A 17,066-nucleotide genomic window follows, 5' to 3' on the forward strand; every position below is an offset into this window, starting at 1 on the left:
TTAGAACTCAAATCAATAGAGCCGAATCACAATGATATCCATTCCGCTATTGTCTATATAAATTGGAAACTGCACAGGGCAGCAACAAAGAGAGTTTTCTTTTTTTATTAATCACAATTCTATTGGACCTATTAAATTGTGAGTTAAATGAGTACAAAGGTATATATGCCCACCCCAGTAAGTATAAAGTGGTTCACCAGGTTTCTGTATACAGTAAGGAATCTCAACAATTTACTAAGCAATTTTTACGCTACCGACGAGGGTAATGAAATACTAGAACATGACAATGAGGTAAAAAACTAACAAGCTATTTACCATATGTATTTGTTTTTAACTTGCTTTTGCTCTCTTCCATACAATAACGATGCCGTAAAAATCTGACGAAGCCAACAAGTTCTCTCCATGGTTCCAAGCAACTCCTACAACCGGAAATCGATGACCCTGAAGCCACACGCAATTTGGTCATCCTCCAAGTTAACACAGTTTTTATTACACTGGAATAATGAATTTTGCTTATAAAATTTATACTTTGACTATGAGAAGGAGAAACTCTCTCAGAAATGAAAAAAAAGGAACTCCTAAACAATTCCAAATGAAATTGAGATAATGTATTTTAGATTCCAAAGTAATTAAAATTTACACATGCTATCTCCATTTCATTTGGAATTTGTTTACGGGGAAAATTTTCATTATTTTTTTCTTTTAATTTTCATCCTCTCATAATTGAAGTATAAATTTGCAAATATATTTCACAAAGAAATGTTGATATTCCAAACATAACCTTGTACATAATTTTAAACAGCAGAAACTAAGGTAATAGTTGAGACCTGTAGTTTATTCACACATGTATGCCTTGGTCGAGTTAAATCATAGAAGTAGACATTTGAATCCTCACTTCCGGCAACTTCACATGAAGATAACATTAAAATGTTAGCAAAAGAGAAATGACATTGAAATAAGCCGTGTGACTGTAACTGTATATATATATATATAAATATTCTCTGCTTTATTCTTTTAAGTGCAGGTGGTGATAACACATTTACTGAAAAAATACAGCCGAAAGAATAGTAACAAATGCTGGATGAGCATGATAACACTGAGATCGAAATTCATTACCTATATATTCTCCTTTCTCAAGAGAAAGCAAAGGGCAAAAGGATGCTCGGAAATTGTGTATCCGGGGGGGTAATTTGAGAGCACAACGAAGAGTCAAGTAGCCTTGTACTTCAACAGCAATGCTGTACCACAAACATACCGACCCTCACCAAGTGCTTCAAAATAAAACCTATTAAAAGGTGCGTTCTATTGACCAAACCTGAAGAAAGATATATTGCCATCTTGGGTACACGCAAGTAACACAGGTCCCCCAGCTAGCAGAGAGAAACTCCTATACTGCATAGTTGTTACAGCAGATTTGCGCTTGCTGCTACTTCGATGGCGATGAGAACGGGATAAGGTGCCATTATGGGAATCCATACTCACCGAGTATATACATCCCTGCTCATGTAACCCAAGTGAGAAAAAAAGAAAAGGAACATGTAAGTGCATCCTTGATATGGAAACCAACATTCAAATTAGGCTAATTCATCAGAATCTAGAAGCTACAAGTAAACATATATATGTAAGCCCCATGCAAATCCAGAAAGAAACAATTTTAATTAACATAGTGATTATATAATAATCAATTTTTCCCTGCCAAATACTGCACAACAAAAATCATAGAAGGCATACCTGTGCATCTCCACAGAAAAGTAGCTGACCAGTATGGTCATGGTCCATAGAAGTAACCTCATCGTCAATGACCAACTTATTAATAATCCTACCAGTGCTGAAATTGAAGACCTGGAACATCAAATGGCACTATCAATCAAATGTGTGATCAATGACAAGGAATTGATGTAGCATAAGGATAGGAGCTTGAGAGGTAAAAAAAATTTGTTGTCCACAATCACAGGGTCTTTAGACACTCATTCAATAAGAGGATATCAATAATTTTTTCATAAGCAATCTACCTAATAACAATGAACCACTCATGCATTTAATGAGTGTCTACATAGAGCTATTATAACTTGAATCCTTGGATAGGAAAACAATTATAAAATAAAATTGCCAACTAAACAAGAACTAAAATCTCAACAAAAATAAAAAGACTTGCTTAAATATAATAATTTTACAAAGTTATGGTAATAGTCTAGTATAAGTAAATATTATGCTAGATGGTCCTACATCAGGAATGAATATACACTAGTTTAACTGAAATCTAGAGTGGGCAACAAATAATGATTGTAACCTTAATAATCTTCAGATTGCTCTAATCTGAAGGGTAATGAAATACACAAAATTTAAACACAGAGTTCCTTATAAATGATTGAAAATGCTCAATTGGTAGAAGAGACAAGCAAATGTCCGAGGATGAATAGAGAATTAAATTGGAGTCTGTCACCAAGTTTTGTGATGTATAATCTTGCTATAAAATGAATAAAAACAAAGTTCCGGCTTATGTAAAAGATTGGAATTCATCCTGAAGCAAAATGAAATAAAGAAAAGGTAGAAAGTATGATAGATTTTTTTAGTTGAGATTAAGCCAGCAAAAGTATGCAGTATTACAGTGATTTCCTTGTTTGCATTGCCAACTGAAAGGAAGTTGTTGTTTACCTGAAAAATAACAAGGAAGAAGTTTAAATTTGTTAGACGCAAACAGCAAAAGAGAAATAGAATATGCACTCATTCATCTAGCCAACAACAAATAGAAGAATGGAAACTATAAATTATAGTTTTCAAAGGAACTAGATGATGTCTAACCAAGTTTAACAAGTTTTCCATTTGGCATATTCTTAAAGGATTAGTAATGAGAAACATAGACTAAAACAACATAACCAAGCATTTCAATTGTTTGGCAATAAGAGCACACTTACTGGGTGAAATCGAATACATAACTGTGAAGAGACTCCATATATTACACGAATGCAAAGGCCTCTTGATAACTCCCATACTCGCACAGTTTTATCCAGGGATGATGACGCAATGTACTGATTGTTTGATGAGAAGTCAAAATCTGAAATTACCATAGCAACTCAGTAGCATGTGGATACCAACATTATATACAAAACTAGGGAAAGTTCCACAAATTAGAATCCAGAGAGTACATATATATCAATTATGCACTGCAGCAGCTCAGCATGGCCAACCATGGGGATCTACCCCCTGTGCGCGCACAAACTCGAGCACAAATGGGTGCAATACAAAGACTTCTTAGGAAGTCAACCATGGAGATATTTATTTCAAAAAAAATATATCAATCATGCACTGACATCAGATAAAGTTTCTTTTACAAACAACATGTATTTCTACCTATAAGGAGCAAAAGTGCTGTTGCTCAATTTTTCCATATTTTTGGCAAAAGGCTAAGTAACCAAGGCATTTGTGTAACTTCTCACTTTGCACAGTTTTCAAGAGATTCCAAGGTTGAAGAAAAGCGAGAACTTAGTGATAATTTAGCACATAACAATGAAGAACTATCTGATGATTCATTAAAACACTACACATATGAACAATGCATTTAAGAACACAGCTTCTAATTCACATTTATTCCTTATTTGGATAATATTTGTGGAGATACTTCAGGTGAAATATTTCAACAGAAATAGTCTCACAGGAAAGAAATTCCTCGTATCTATATCATGGGACAGAGAGTAGGCAAATCCACAACTATTTCCTTCCGAATTTTTGCATACTTTCAATGGTCTTCTTTTGTCTATTCTTCTGCGTCAATGATTAAAGCTCTGTGAGTATCAGTTCCTAAAATATATATTCAATGTGATGATCTTTGAAGCCACTGCAGGCATTTGGATTTCCTGACTCTTCTCCAAGGTTTTTGGCAGATGACAGGAAAAGGACTAATTAAGTCTTCCAAGTGGGAAGATTTGCTTTCTACCAAGTGAAAGAGGCAAAACAATTTCTGAGGATATTCACATCACATGCATATCGAAGTTTAAGGCGAAAATTTTAGGAAAGGGCATAAGCAACTGCCTCCTCTGCTCTATGTCAAGAGTCTCTGCAGTTAAATTGATGTTCTCAGTTTCACTGCCAATATTTATTACTTTCAACAAATATTACAGACATGTAAATAGCCATATATTTCCTCATTGTTGTAAAGTTATATTAGAATTCAAATAAGATATCCTTGACCTCTTGACTCTACAAAATAACAGATTGACAAATATCCTGCAAAAAAGTTTAAGATGCAACAAAAGACTACAGAAATAGTACCAGTTAATCGAACCTGTGACATCTTTTGAATGCCCCATTAAGCTCTTGATGATAGAAGGTGGCTCCGAGACAGTGCAAACCGTCAAGGATCCATCTGATGCCCCATATGCAAGTAGATCAGAACTCATGTGCCCAAACTTCAAAACAGTAACTGCATCCAAGTCCGTTCAGTTTCCTCATTCTGATAGATTAAACTTTACCACTCTAGTTGATAATGATATAGGTGAAAAAGTTAGAAAGTAATGAAATACCAGCTGATTTGCATTGGTCAAAAATGCAATGCATTCCAACAAAGGAATATGCTGGTTCAACTCCCCGACGACGTGGGCGATCACTATCACTTGCATTCGAACTGAAACTTGTTCTCCGGCTGGATATGAGATTGCCACTTCGTACATCCTGTAAGAATCCAACTTGTTGTGGTATATGGCAAACCAGAAATGGAGCTCGGTAATATAAATTATTTTCATGCAACTGTTTTCAATTATTGTAGAACTACCCAGCAACTGAGGTGTTAGTCTCAAGGAGACACCAAGAAACAAAACCAAAAGAATTTGTTGTTTTTACAATTTTTTCCAAAATTATCAAAATTGCATCTTTGAATATGGCATGCTTCTGTAGTATGGATATCATAGACAATCACGAAGATGGGCAAGAACAGTGCTAAATAATGAACTGAAGCTTCTATAAGGACACATAAGAAAAATATCTCAGAGATATACCACGAGATCAGTGCATATTCATAGTGGGCTAATGTGGTAAAACTGCAGACATTTAAATTGTTAAATAGAGAAATCTGGAATATATTTTAGCAAACATAATAAAGGCGTTGCAAGGTATCCCTGCCATAAAAAGTTTGGTCCACAAATATAGGTTATTTTCGCACTAAACATGTGATGCACTTCAAGGCTCCGCTACCAATTTCTCCTAATATTTTTTTAAATAGATTCCCCCCAATATTTGATGGCTAGAAACAGAAGATCCTCCAGAACTAAGAAAAAAATCCTGTGAAAAAGTAAAGTTGCATACCCTGCTAGAACTGAAGCTGTCCACCTCATACAAATAGGAGAGTGGACTTGAAGAAGAAAGCCAACGCCCACTGATGCATCAACCAGTAAATTATCCTGATGTCAGAATGGTATGGAAACAATTTAAAAAAGAACTCACAAATCAGAAAGTCAAATAGGCATTAGATCTTTTTATTATTTATTAATGTAAGATAGAAAAGAATAATGCTAAAATGTATAGTATGCTTGGCAAAATTTATACAGAAGGGGGCTGGCCAATATTTGCTTATTATCACAGCACTGGAACTCATCCATTCTTTTTATTAGTTTAATTGGGCTTTAAACATGAGAGCTCAAACCCAAGGCATGCAAGCCCCAAAGAGAAAACTAATGCCACCGCACCATGTTGGTGCTGACTTGGGACTCATCCAGTTGTCCGAATGAATTGAAGCTATTTTCAATTAAAGAAAAAACAAAACATATCACAGTTCTAACTAAGAAGAAACTGAAACTTCTCATACCCCTCCTTGAGGCTTAAGCTAGTAACTAAGACTAGTTTAATTAAACAGTAAATAAAGATAAAGTTCCATAAAACTGACAGAAGCCCACTCTTATAGATTACATGATTCTTAGTTATTTCCTAAACCATTAGGGAGCAACACTAAGAATGTAAAAAAAATTTATTCAGACAACAGCACACAACTTGATTTCATGGTAACTTAATAATTAAAAAGAAATCATTATGAGCAGTATAATGACTCGAATTCAGACAGACATTTTTTTGCCATTGTTCTCCCTCCATCTCAATGTTCTTTGGTTTGGAAATGAAAATATTTCACTATTTATACACTTTTGGTCAATCTGATATTGTTCTTGTGATTTAGAAAGCAAAAATAAGCAAAAACAGCGAGTTTTCCTTCATCCTGTCATGCAATAACTATGATAATCCACTGGTAAAATTTCAGAAACCTGTTTCCAGGAGTGCTTGGGTGGCTTAGTGTTTGTAAAGTCTCCCAATTCCTTGGTCTGCGAATGTAATTACGGTAAGCCACGTAACCTTTCCCGTTGCATCTCCAATCCTTCAACCCAAACAAGTGTGGTAAGCCAATGATTAAACTTGGAAAGAAACACTACAATTAATAATTTGACAACCAAACTAACGCAGTAAATCTAGTACCCAAAAGAGTGGTGTTTTTGTTGGCTAATTGCAAGACATACACAGTTTATCATTTTATTGAAAAATAACAAACAGGTTCAATCAAACCAGAAACAATAATATTTAAAAGAACTGTAAAATTAGAGAGGAGGGTGTTCCAAAAGGCATATTGCAACGCTGAAAAAGCTCTGAGCTTGAACACTTATGACCTAAGTTGTGTGCACTATATAGCATTGAGTGGCAACTTATTCTCTTCCCTTTGCCATGTTCAATCTCATTCATGCTTCCACTTTCTTCATCTTTAGTGCTGAAAAGCAACGTTCAGATCATGAATACAAGAATTTTGGGGAAGAACTATTCTTTTTCACTTGGAAGTCAACATCTAACTTTGCTCTGCCAGTCATTAATACTTGCAATCATCACACTCCTGAATGTCCCAACACCTAAAACTCACACCTGAAGCCAACATGGGAGAATAGGCATTTTCCTTTCCTTTCCCTGATAGAGATCTAAGCCAAAGACAAATTACAGCTCTTCAGGATACAAAGGAATCAACTCCAATCCTACTATAATCTCATTATAATTCAACGATATTCAAGTTCACTCACGCAGGAGGTTGAGATTACTACTTATAAGCCATCGTGCAATACAACACACCACGTATTCTTACTAGTGCCACACAATTTCACCACTACATATGAACAAGTTCAGCGTTTTCGAGCCATAAATTTCCTTATACATATCCAAAATTTTCCATCCAAACACAGATCCACATCTCTACAATTCGCCTTTGCAGCTATGAAACGAAAGCGCGAACACATCGAGAACACAATCACATACAGGAACTGATTAAGCTCAAAATGGAAATCAGAGAGAGCTTACGCATCGGCGATCAAGAGCATTGTTTTCGGCCTTGCGATAAAGAAGGAATCGTCGCATGCCGATGTACTCGGGGTCGGAATCCGCAGGCGCAGGCTGCAGCATGCAACTCAAGAACTCTGGATCTTTTACCGTCTTTTTTTCGCTCTTGTTACCTCCATCATTGTCGCTAACCTCTTCCGTTGAACCGGTCTTCGCGATTGCGTCCTCAGCCATCGTATCAAGCTTCCTGCGTCTTCTTCATCAAAGAATAGTCACAGTCGAGATCCAGGTCCGGATCGAAGGAATCGGTTAACGGTCGAAGAGACTCGAGCGCTGACCGGAAATTGAAATTTGAAGACGTTGCTGGGACAGTTGAATACTTGATTGATTGATTCAAAATCCCCTGCGATTTCTTAGAAAATCTCAATCCATTAGAGTTGATCCAATGGTGAACTCGAACCTGAATATAATATAAATATTATTTTATGCGAATAAAATTATATAAATATAAAAAAATTTAATTTTTAACAAAAATTAAGAATCACTTAAATTGAATTATCAAATTTAATATTATAATATTTTAAGTTTCTCCACATTGTAGGCTATTATTATCCATATATTATAGGTTATTTTTTTATAAATTTTTAAATTATAGTTTTTTTTTTGGTATCATCATATAAATATAGTCAAATTACATGAATTTAAACAATATTTGGGTCTAGAAAAATTCTTGATTTTAATTTATGATTTTAGATATCATTCTTATAAAATTTAAAATTATAATTCCTTTAAATACTGTAAACTTATATGAATTGAAACAATAAAGTCTCTATATTATTGTTTGAATTTAATGTATACTTTTTTATTCTGCTTAAAAATCACAAGAAATAAATAAAAATTTCTAATCCAACATATAAAAATCAATTTAACCATGAGAAAAAAATGCTGTTCTGCTTTCTAGGAACTTTTAAGAACAGAAAAATCCTATAACTTGAACAGATCCAGTAAATAAGAAGAACAAAACCACTAATAAAATTAATATTCACTTCTGTTATTTTAAGCAGGAAGATAAAAAGAGATTGTTTGATCAACCCCCATAGCTCTTAGAATCATCAACAGGGTGCCAATATCTGTTGAAAAACCACATGGAATCGGCTTCCACGGCCCATCCATCTTGGTTCCGGTGCCAAGCGTAGTAGGCATGGGTTCGGTTCTTGATGTCTAAAATGGCATGGCCGAAACTAGCCTCGCGGTAAGCTGAGTACTCGGGCTGTGGCTGAGTCATGCTGCACCAGGAAAACAAAGACACATTCATATCTACCAATTCCAACAAGTAAACGTAGATAGATAGTATATACCCAATCCATCAAAGAAGAAACCTTACTTGTTAGCTAAGCCTTCAATATTCCCTCCATCACCAATGGTTATATATACAGGTGCAGACATGTCTTTTACTGGCGCGCAAAGACCATTTACCAAGTCGTACGCAATGTTAGATACACGTTCCTGTTGTATAAGACCAATTGGCGGAGCAAGCGGAAACAAGAATGGTCTCAAATGAGTTTAAGATTCAAAGGCTGATACAACAGGCGGGATGTATAGCGGAAGTTGCAGGAAGCAACGAATTTAGAAAGGATACTTACAGATCTTTCATAAGCATGGACATGACCAGCAAATACAACGTCAACTTTGTTCTCTACAAACCATTGCTCATACATTACTCTCATGGTTTCTCCTTCCATGAAATGATAGTTATAGCTGTTATACCATGGGGAATGCAACAAAACAATCAACCAAGGGGTCTCAGTCCTGTTGACTTTTGGGAACTCTGCTTCAAGCCATTGGTATTGAGGAGTGTATTTACCTGAGAAGAAAAGCAGAAAAGAATGATGAAAGAGGAATTATATTGTGTGGTAGTACATACATGCATACATACATACATACATATGTATATTGTTTCATAAACCCTTACCATATGCTGAATATGAAGATAAGACTATGATATATGCTGAAGCTCTCTTTATTGAGTACCAAAGAGGAGAAGTACTTTCTGATGCCCGATAAGGTGTACGATATCGATGAGTAAATGGCTTAAATGGCTTGTTTTCACCCTGCAACAAATTTAAAGTTCATTTCTTCCGGTTACTTTCTGGTCAGTTGGAAGATATTTGCAAAAACAACAGATAAGAAGATCAGCCCATAGAGGCATTCTTCCAAACAGGAGGAAAACAAAACAAATGAGTACTTAGGAGTGAAATTTAGTTCTGATATCTAGATAAAAATAACGGAGTGTTTCTCTTTTTTACATAATTCACCCAATAAGAAAATAACTAGTATGAAACGTATCCAGATCAAAAGCAGAACCAAATTTCCCGAGCAACAGGACATGGAGCAAATCTCAGCTAACAATTAAACAAAATTGCAGGACGGATAATTCAACAATGAGCTGCAAACAACATGAATATGCCATAGAATCAACAAATCAAACCAAACTTTTCAACTAAACATCATATCAGATGCTTACAATTTCTGGGGCAAAGTCAAGTTCATGATTGCCTGCAGTCCATATCCATGGCTGATAAGCAGTACTTCTCTCAACAAACCGTCCCCATGAATCCCATCTATTGTTATCATGGTTTGGGTAGTTATCTGCATAAGAAAGATCTCCGACAAACAACACAGCTTGCCCTTTACGAGGGTTTAGCTCGTAATGAGTAAGCGTCCTGTTTGAATCAAAAGTCTGGCCAAGATCCCCTGTAAACAAAGCCCCATTGGCAGATATAAACTGTAAGCATACCAAACTAATCTGCATAACGAACACCTACTCAAGTTCGCATAAAAATCAAATGTTCATCAAACCAAAAAAACTCGGCTCTAGCGCAATTAAACCGAGTGATCTTTAATATATTATATAAATCCCTTAGTATTCCCCTCACGCAGATGATACAAAAATAAAAAAACAAACCATAAGGCCAAAACCAGCTCTATATTATATTTAGATTCAAAACTACAACTAGAAGTAATTCTTGCTCAATATGAAATTAACATTTCCTAATAAGTATCAGCAGCTTTGACTTACCAATCAGACCAAATGTGTATGGGACATCAGGGCCAACTTCAGGAGGAGTGACAAACCAGAATGTGCGCCTAGTGTCTTTCCTTCCAATAGCATAGTAATACTTTGTGTTGAACTGTCCAAGAATTTGACCAAGAAAAACCAATCATAAAATGCATTTTACTCCCACAGTTCAACTTTCCAAATAAAGTATATATATAGATGCTTCATAGCAGAATAAAGTGTTTGAGCTTAATGCACCACTTTCACCTTAAACAGTACAAGACTGAAGATTAAATAAACAGATCAGAAGAATGTAATTTTGTTCACCTCCAAATTTCTAATGGTGCAATGGTGAATGTAACCAGAAGCATAGTTGTAGTACTTGTAAGTATTAACTCTGCCTTCAGCTTTCAACACCGTCTTGCTATTTTCTTTCCAATAGAGCACTGTGTTCGAGCCTGGTGAATCCGGAGTCACCCATGATACAATCACTGCTTTTCCCACATGGTCTCCTTGTGTTATATGAACCTTTTAATTCCAAAAACACCCAAGTAAAATGAAGACCAAATTAGACCCATATATGTGTATATATCTATATATATGAATGGAAAAAACAACCATGAGCCCCTGGGATCTAATTTTAAAAGACTGCCACAAAATGGGAAAAAGCTAAAAAGGATCCTTTGTAGTTAACTTGCCGGATGGTGCGAAAGAGGAAACATCAGATTGCTTTTCTAAGAAAACATGTATATACATATAAAATACATATTATATATATGCAATTATAATCTCCTGACTCCTGTGCGTAAACGGGTACCTAATACCCCACACAGACAGAAAAGGACCCAGAAGAAAAAGATCTATGAAAATGGCCATTGAAGACTCAACCAATCACGGAAGAATCCATTAACAGATGATTCAAAATCATTGAAAGAAAAAGAAAAGGGAGAACATGGAGATAGCCAATATCACAAGCAGTAAAACGGCGTAGTTCTGATTGATGCCCGAGAAGAGTAAATAAAATTTTCAAATGACAGCCAAACAGAAACCTGTTCAGGAGCATTATGGCCCGGAGGTAAACGGAAGACGTCACTATCGAGAGGCATATCGATTGTCTTCTCCGTCTTCCTCACAAAAGTGCTGGTTTTGCCGCCATTGCAGAACACTGCTGCATTCAATACCAGACCCAGAACAAGAACAACTACAAAACAAGATTGAAAAGAAGAAGATGATGAAGAAAACGAAGATCCTATAGAACCCATCTCGATTTTCCTCCTCTGAAACCCACCCCTGTTGCCACCAAACGAATCTCCACCTTCTTTCTTCACTGCATGTATATATATGTATATATAGACAGATGGGTCTCTAAAAAAAAGGGGAATATTCAAGGGTTTATGCCAATAATTTAACCAGTCCAGAGTCTAGATTAGATGTAAACTCTTTTGGTTTTGAATGCTCAGCCGATTATCCAGGGATTCTCTTTCTTAGTTGTCAGTTAAAGAGATTAGTTAATGGCGAAATAAGCTACACGAAAAATGTCAGGGGGTTAATAAATTTGATTTGACTCTTAAAGTCAACATGTGATTAACTCTAGGTTCTAGATATTAACAAACTGTGATAATAATTAATATATTATAATAATAATAATAATTAGATGATAATAATATAAATTTATTTTTATTTGAATGATAAAATTATATTATTATACTTTTAATTAAATTATTAATTTATTTTTATTTATTTATATAATAATAAATATTATATAACAAATATATAATAAAAAATTAAACTATTTATTAATATAATTATATTTATATTTAAATAAATAATTATTATAAATTAAATTTGTATATTTAATAAAATAAATAATAAATTATGATAATACAAATATAATTAAATATATTATATGAGAGTATAAAGGAAAAAAAAAATAATATGTCAATTATATATTACCAATTCGATACTTTTAAAATTCATCATAAATTTATCAATTATATATTGTTTGTCACCATTAAAAGTTGAAACAAATATTATTTTTTTACACCCTTAAAATATTATACATTAAAATTCTGTTATTTACTACGATCCAAATATGATATAAATGTAAATATAGTATTTTATTTGTTTCCACGTCAAATTATACTAACCACAGTTGTTATATTTTTTTAATACATAATATATTTTGGAGCATATAATAATTATTTTAATTATAATTTAATTTTTTATTTTATTTTTTAAATATTTATATTATCTAATTTTCTAAACCAAGTCTAACTAAATTAGCAATACCTTTAAAATTAATAATTAATTATTTAATTTTACAATTAATATTTTATGCGCAAAATTTTCTTAAATTAATATCATATAAATTAAATATTGTTGATATATTTCCATTATTATCATTAATATTTAAAATAATACGAATAATGATTTTCATGTTTTAAATACTTTTGATTTATCTCCATTATTATTACATGGGTGCACTAAAAAAAAAACAAAAAACAAACAAAGATTAAATATAAGAAAAACGTGGTGCGCATTTTTTTTTAATTAATTATTCAAACAAATTATTAAAGCTCTTAATTTTTGATTAATTTTCTAATTTTAGAGGTGATTAATAATTGGTTTCTAATTAAAATAAAATTTTAAGCATTTAAGAGCTACTTAGTGATTATAATCTCTTATTTAAAAAATAATTAATTAATTAAAAAAGAAATTGCGAATATAATAAGCTCAAAAGCCATAAAAGGTGAAATGAAAACGGTTCATCGATTCATGCTTATCGAATCCTCAAGAATTAATCAAGTTTGACTGGCTTGAGTAATAACAGAATTTTACTGCCGACTCACTCACCGTGACTCACTTAATAATACTTTTTAATTAATTTTTAAGTTTTAAATAATTTTAAGTATTTATTTATTTTGATTATGTTTTAAATATTTTTTTATAATTCAAAATCTATTATTTTAAAAGCATATATGATATATGGACTCACCTTAGTGTATATATATATATATAAAAGTTACCAAGATTATTTGTTCAATTATTATACTTGATTATTTATTAAAATCACTATTTATAAAAATAATAAATTATTAGTATGTACTTTTTGGAATATATAATTAAAGGGTATGTATAATTAAATTCTATTTGTATATTGGTGGAGTCAGATAAAATTTAATAGTCAATATTTATTGTCCTTTTAATTTTTAAAATAATAAAATTATTATTCTCATTTTTTAAAAAAAATATATATATATATATATTTCTTTCTAATCATTGCCACTTTGTCAACTTTTGTTTTCTCGAAAATATCTTTTTGTGTATTGGTGCCCATGCAACTTAGAGATTTGGTATCTTTTTGACTTTTCTCTATTGAACTCTTTTTATGACAATCACTCATTTTCTACATATATATATATATATTTAAATTACTAAAAACAAATATTAATAAAAAATTAGTTAAAGTGGAGATCCTTAAACTACTATGTTCTTTAGAATTCATAAAGTATAATAATTTTCGTGACATTAAAAATATAAATTTTAACAATATGGTTAGAGTTTTATGAAACTCAAATTACTTATTATTATATATTAATTTTTTCTTGTAAACGGAAAAAAATATGTTGTGTAATTTAATAATAATTTTTTTAAAAATAAAATAATAAAAATTTTAAATTATAAATAATACGTTAGAGACGAAATAAAATATTTATTAATACGATTCGAGATTAATGAGTATGTCGTAATGTCTAATTGATAGAGTTTTTTTTTTTATTATTGTATTAATTATAAATTTAACTATTATTATGTAGCACCCGGAAAGGAGGAGGAAAAAAAAAAAAAAAAAAAAAAAAAAAAAAAAAAAAAAAAAAAAAAAAAAGGGGGGCCACGTCAGCAGCCGCGTCAGCAGCCACGTCAGCAGTCCCGGCCAACCAGGGCCTGACACGTGGCAAGATCGCGTCACTCCGAAAGGAGCCACGTTGGCGATCCGCGTGGGTGCGATCCGACGGCCCAGATCAATCACGCGATCGGACGGCCCAGATTCAATCGCACGGACGGCCCAGATTCAATCAAAAACGAACGGCCCAGATTAAAACAAAATGAACGGCTGTGATCAAAAGGCAAGGGGTTATAAATAGAACCCCCACACCAGACCACAAACCCTAGCCGCCAGCCGCTCGCCGGAGAAGACGAACCAGAGGCCGACCGCCGCCACCCGCCACCGCTCGCCGCCGCACCGGGGAAATTTCCGACCGCCGATCGAGGTAAATTTCATACCCCCGACTCGTTTTTCCCCACTGATTCCTCCTATGGCCAAATCGAAGCCGAAATCCCGGCCAAACGGCCGGAATACGCGGCCGAAGCCCAGCGGCGCCGCCGCGCCCCCTCTCGGTTTTTGCCTCCGACGAGGCCCTTCCCGGCCTCCGTTCGATGCAATTTTTATATCACCGTGATCACCATTCTTTTCTCTACAGGTTGACCGGAGCCGAATCACCAAAACACGAACCTCGCCGGAGAGCCGCTGCACCCGAGAGCGCCGCCGCCGGTAAGCTCCGTTTTTCCGTGATTTTTTTGGCCCCCCGAGGGCCCTAAGGTTCTTTTCTGACAAGGACCAATGCGAGTGTGGCCGAATTCGGCCGAAAACGGCCGAAAACAGCCAACCCGAGGCGACTCGCCGCCGCCAGCGGCGGCGCCGTCGCCGGAGCACGGCGGAGCCGCCGTGCCGGAGTTGCGATTTGGGCCGAAAGAGGCCCTGGGCCTAATTTGGAATTTTTTTGGAACACGTGCAGGTACTGTTAGTGTGTTTCAGTTCCCCGAGAAAAATTCAGGGAAAATTAGGGACAGCCTGCAGGCGCACTGTGAATCGTATTCGGATCTCGAAAACAAGTAAGGACCCCTCACCCTATTTCCTATCACGGTATTAAAGTTCAAAATGATAAAACGGTATTTCTTGAATTAACGAATGTGTGAAATTGCTTAAGGTAGCTAATGGAGCCCGAGTCTAGTGTGATTGGTGATTTACTGTTATTTGGCCTGTTTACAGTTTTAAATGCAAAATGAGGTTTGATTTGTTCATTTTACAGATTTGTGTGCATATACTACGTTTTTACTAATTATGGGTTGAATGACTGAAAAACTGATATTGTATGTTGTCTGTTGGTATGAATTACGATTTGCTTGTTTAAATGTGAATTGATGATGTTGATTGAGAAAAAGGAAAATGAAAGATTGTATAGGCTGATAATTGTATTATGGGGGTCAGCCTGACTAGATATCCTGGGAGATGGTGGACGGACCGGGTCCGTAGGGAACCCTACCGGGATTGTGGTCTCACATGCCGGACGGGGTATGGAGATCTTATGGTTTTGGCGCCCATACCGGACGGGGTATGGGGACGGCCCGTTTCACCCTCATACCGGACGGGGTATTGAGGTTTATGGTTTTGGCGCCCATACCGGACGGGGTATGGGGACGGCCCGTTTCACCCTCATACCGGACGGGGTATTGAGGTTCATGGTTTTGGCGCCCATACCGGACGGGGTATGGGGACGGCCCTGGAAACTGATTATGAATGTTAAAGGTTAACGGGTAGCGGAACCCCTATGGACCCCCACGGATACTAGTAGGCTGGTAAATGAGAAAAAGGGATATGTTGTACAATGATTGAATTACAAGAGGCGTGATAAGTGTTATGTTTTACAGCTTAGATTATTAAATGATTATGATGATGTTATTGTTTTTCTCATATTGTTTTCATAAATTCCACCAAGGTAAGTGGATGGTAAAGGTTTTCATGTTAATAAACGAGTTTATTGTAAATTGTGCTCCATTGGTCTTTTTGTGGTTTTCTACCCACCTTTATTTCCGTGACGGTGAGATATCGTGATGTTCTTACTGGGCTAGTGTAGCTCACTCCTTAATTAACCATTTCAGATCAGGAAGACATGGTTCCCGAGCCCGTTCCGCAGGAGGACGACGAAGGGGATGCCTAGAGACTCTGTAGACATACGCATAGTTTATCTTCGAGTTTTCTTTCTTAGTTAGTTTAACCTTTTATATTTTAAGTACGTTTGTTTGGTTTTTCGTGTAAGGGATGTTAATTGAAATTTTGATCTCGCTTCCGCATTTGATATATTTAAATACTCATTTCATTTTAATATTTTCCGGGGCCGTTACAGTTGGTATCAGAGCCGCATTTCCTCGGACCTATCCCTTACACAATAGTGCCTTAGAGTAATACTCATCGATATATCGTTACTCAATCATTACTTGTGAAGACGAGTACACGGGAATGAGGAGAGGAAGGCCCCCACTAAACCAAGCGGCCCAAGATAATTCACTTCGGGAGGATTTAGACAGACTATTTGAGATGGTGGAGGCTCTCGTAGCTGCCCAGCAAAGGCAAGAGGAGAGAAGGGAGTTACCCGGACCTCCTCCGCTAGCGCAGGTTGAGCCCCCGCTACAGCAGGCTGATCCCGAGCCACCCCGGCAGGAGCCTGTTCCTCCACAGTACCACCCGGCGCCACAGCCGCGGTACGACCCTGTACCATAGCCACGGTACCAGCAGGCGCCGCCACAGCATATTCCAGTGCCCCCACCCCATCAGCAGGCGCCACCACAGGGTCCCCCAGTTCACCCTCAGCCGGCCCCAGTTCCTTTACCTCGGGACCCCGCTCCCTCCTTGATCGACCCCGACTTCATAGAGAGGTTG

The 17,066-nt window shown here is 35.6% G+C and overlaps 2 protein-coding genes and 1 long non-coding RNA gene across 3 annotated transcripts; 1 reads left to right on the forward strand and 2 right to left on the reverse strand.

The window, feature by feature from the left end:
• Positions 1 to 81: 81 nt before the first annotated feature.
• Positions 82 to 7,755, reverse strand: LOC110808193 (Transducin/WD40 repeat-like superfamily protein). Its single transcript, XM_022033598.2, has 12 exons — positions 7,315 to 7,755; positions 6,246 to 6,355; positions 5,299 to 5,368; positions 4,521 to 4,668; positions 4,283 to 4,420; positions 2,916 to 3,055; positions 2,608 to 2,655; positions 1,732 to 1,842; positions 1,316 to 1,497; positions 1,117 to 1,238; positions 828 to 904; positions 82 to 441 (listed from the first exon to the last, which is right to left on the reverse strand). Exons 1-12 carry the CDS (start codon positions 7,525 to 7,527, stop codon positions 331 to 333), a joined length of 1,470 nt encoding a protein of 489 aa, XP_021889290.1. The 5' UTR covers positions 7,528 to 7,755; the 3' UTR covers positions 82 to 330.
• A 430-nt stretch (positions 7,756 to 8,185) lies between these two features.
• On the reverse strand, positions 8,186 to 11,853 carry PAP10 (purple acid phosphatase 10). Its single transcript, XM_088206659.1, has 8 exons — positions 11,401 to 11,853; positions 10,679 to 10,879; positions 10,373 to 10,484; positions 9,818 to 10,047; positions 9,266 to 9,404; positions 8,937 to 9,157; positions 8,678 to 8,799; positions 8,186 to 8,579 (listed from the first exon to the last, which is right to left on the reverse strand). Exons 1-8 carry the CDS (start codon positions 11,611 to 11,613, stop codon positions 8,381 to 8,383), a joined length of 1,437 nt encoding a protein of 478 aa, XP_088062785.1. The 5' UTR covers positions 11,614 to 11,853; the 3' UTR covers positions 8,186 to 8,380.
• A 2,372-nt stretch (positions 11,854 to 14,225) lies between these two features.
• Positions 14,226 to 16,487, forward strand: LOC148253210 (uncharacterized). Its single transcript, XR_015812908.1, has 2 exons — positions 14,226 to 14,900; positions 15,145 to 16,487. It is a non-coding gene; the product is annotated as an uncharacterized LOC148253210 (long non-coding RNA).
• Positions 16,488 to 17,066: the final 579 nt, after the last annotated feature.

The sequence above is a fragment of the Carica papaya genome, chromosome 6 (assembly GCF_054855325.1).
Source record: "Carica papaya isolate Zhongbai chromosome 6, ASM5485532v1, whole genome shotgun sequence".
Taxonomy (NCBI): domain Eukaryota; kingdom Viridiplantae; phylum Streptophyta; class Magnoliopsida; order Brassicales; family Caricaceae; genus Carica; species Carica papaya.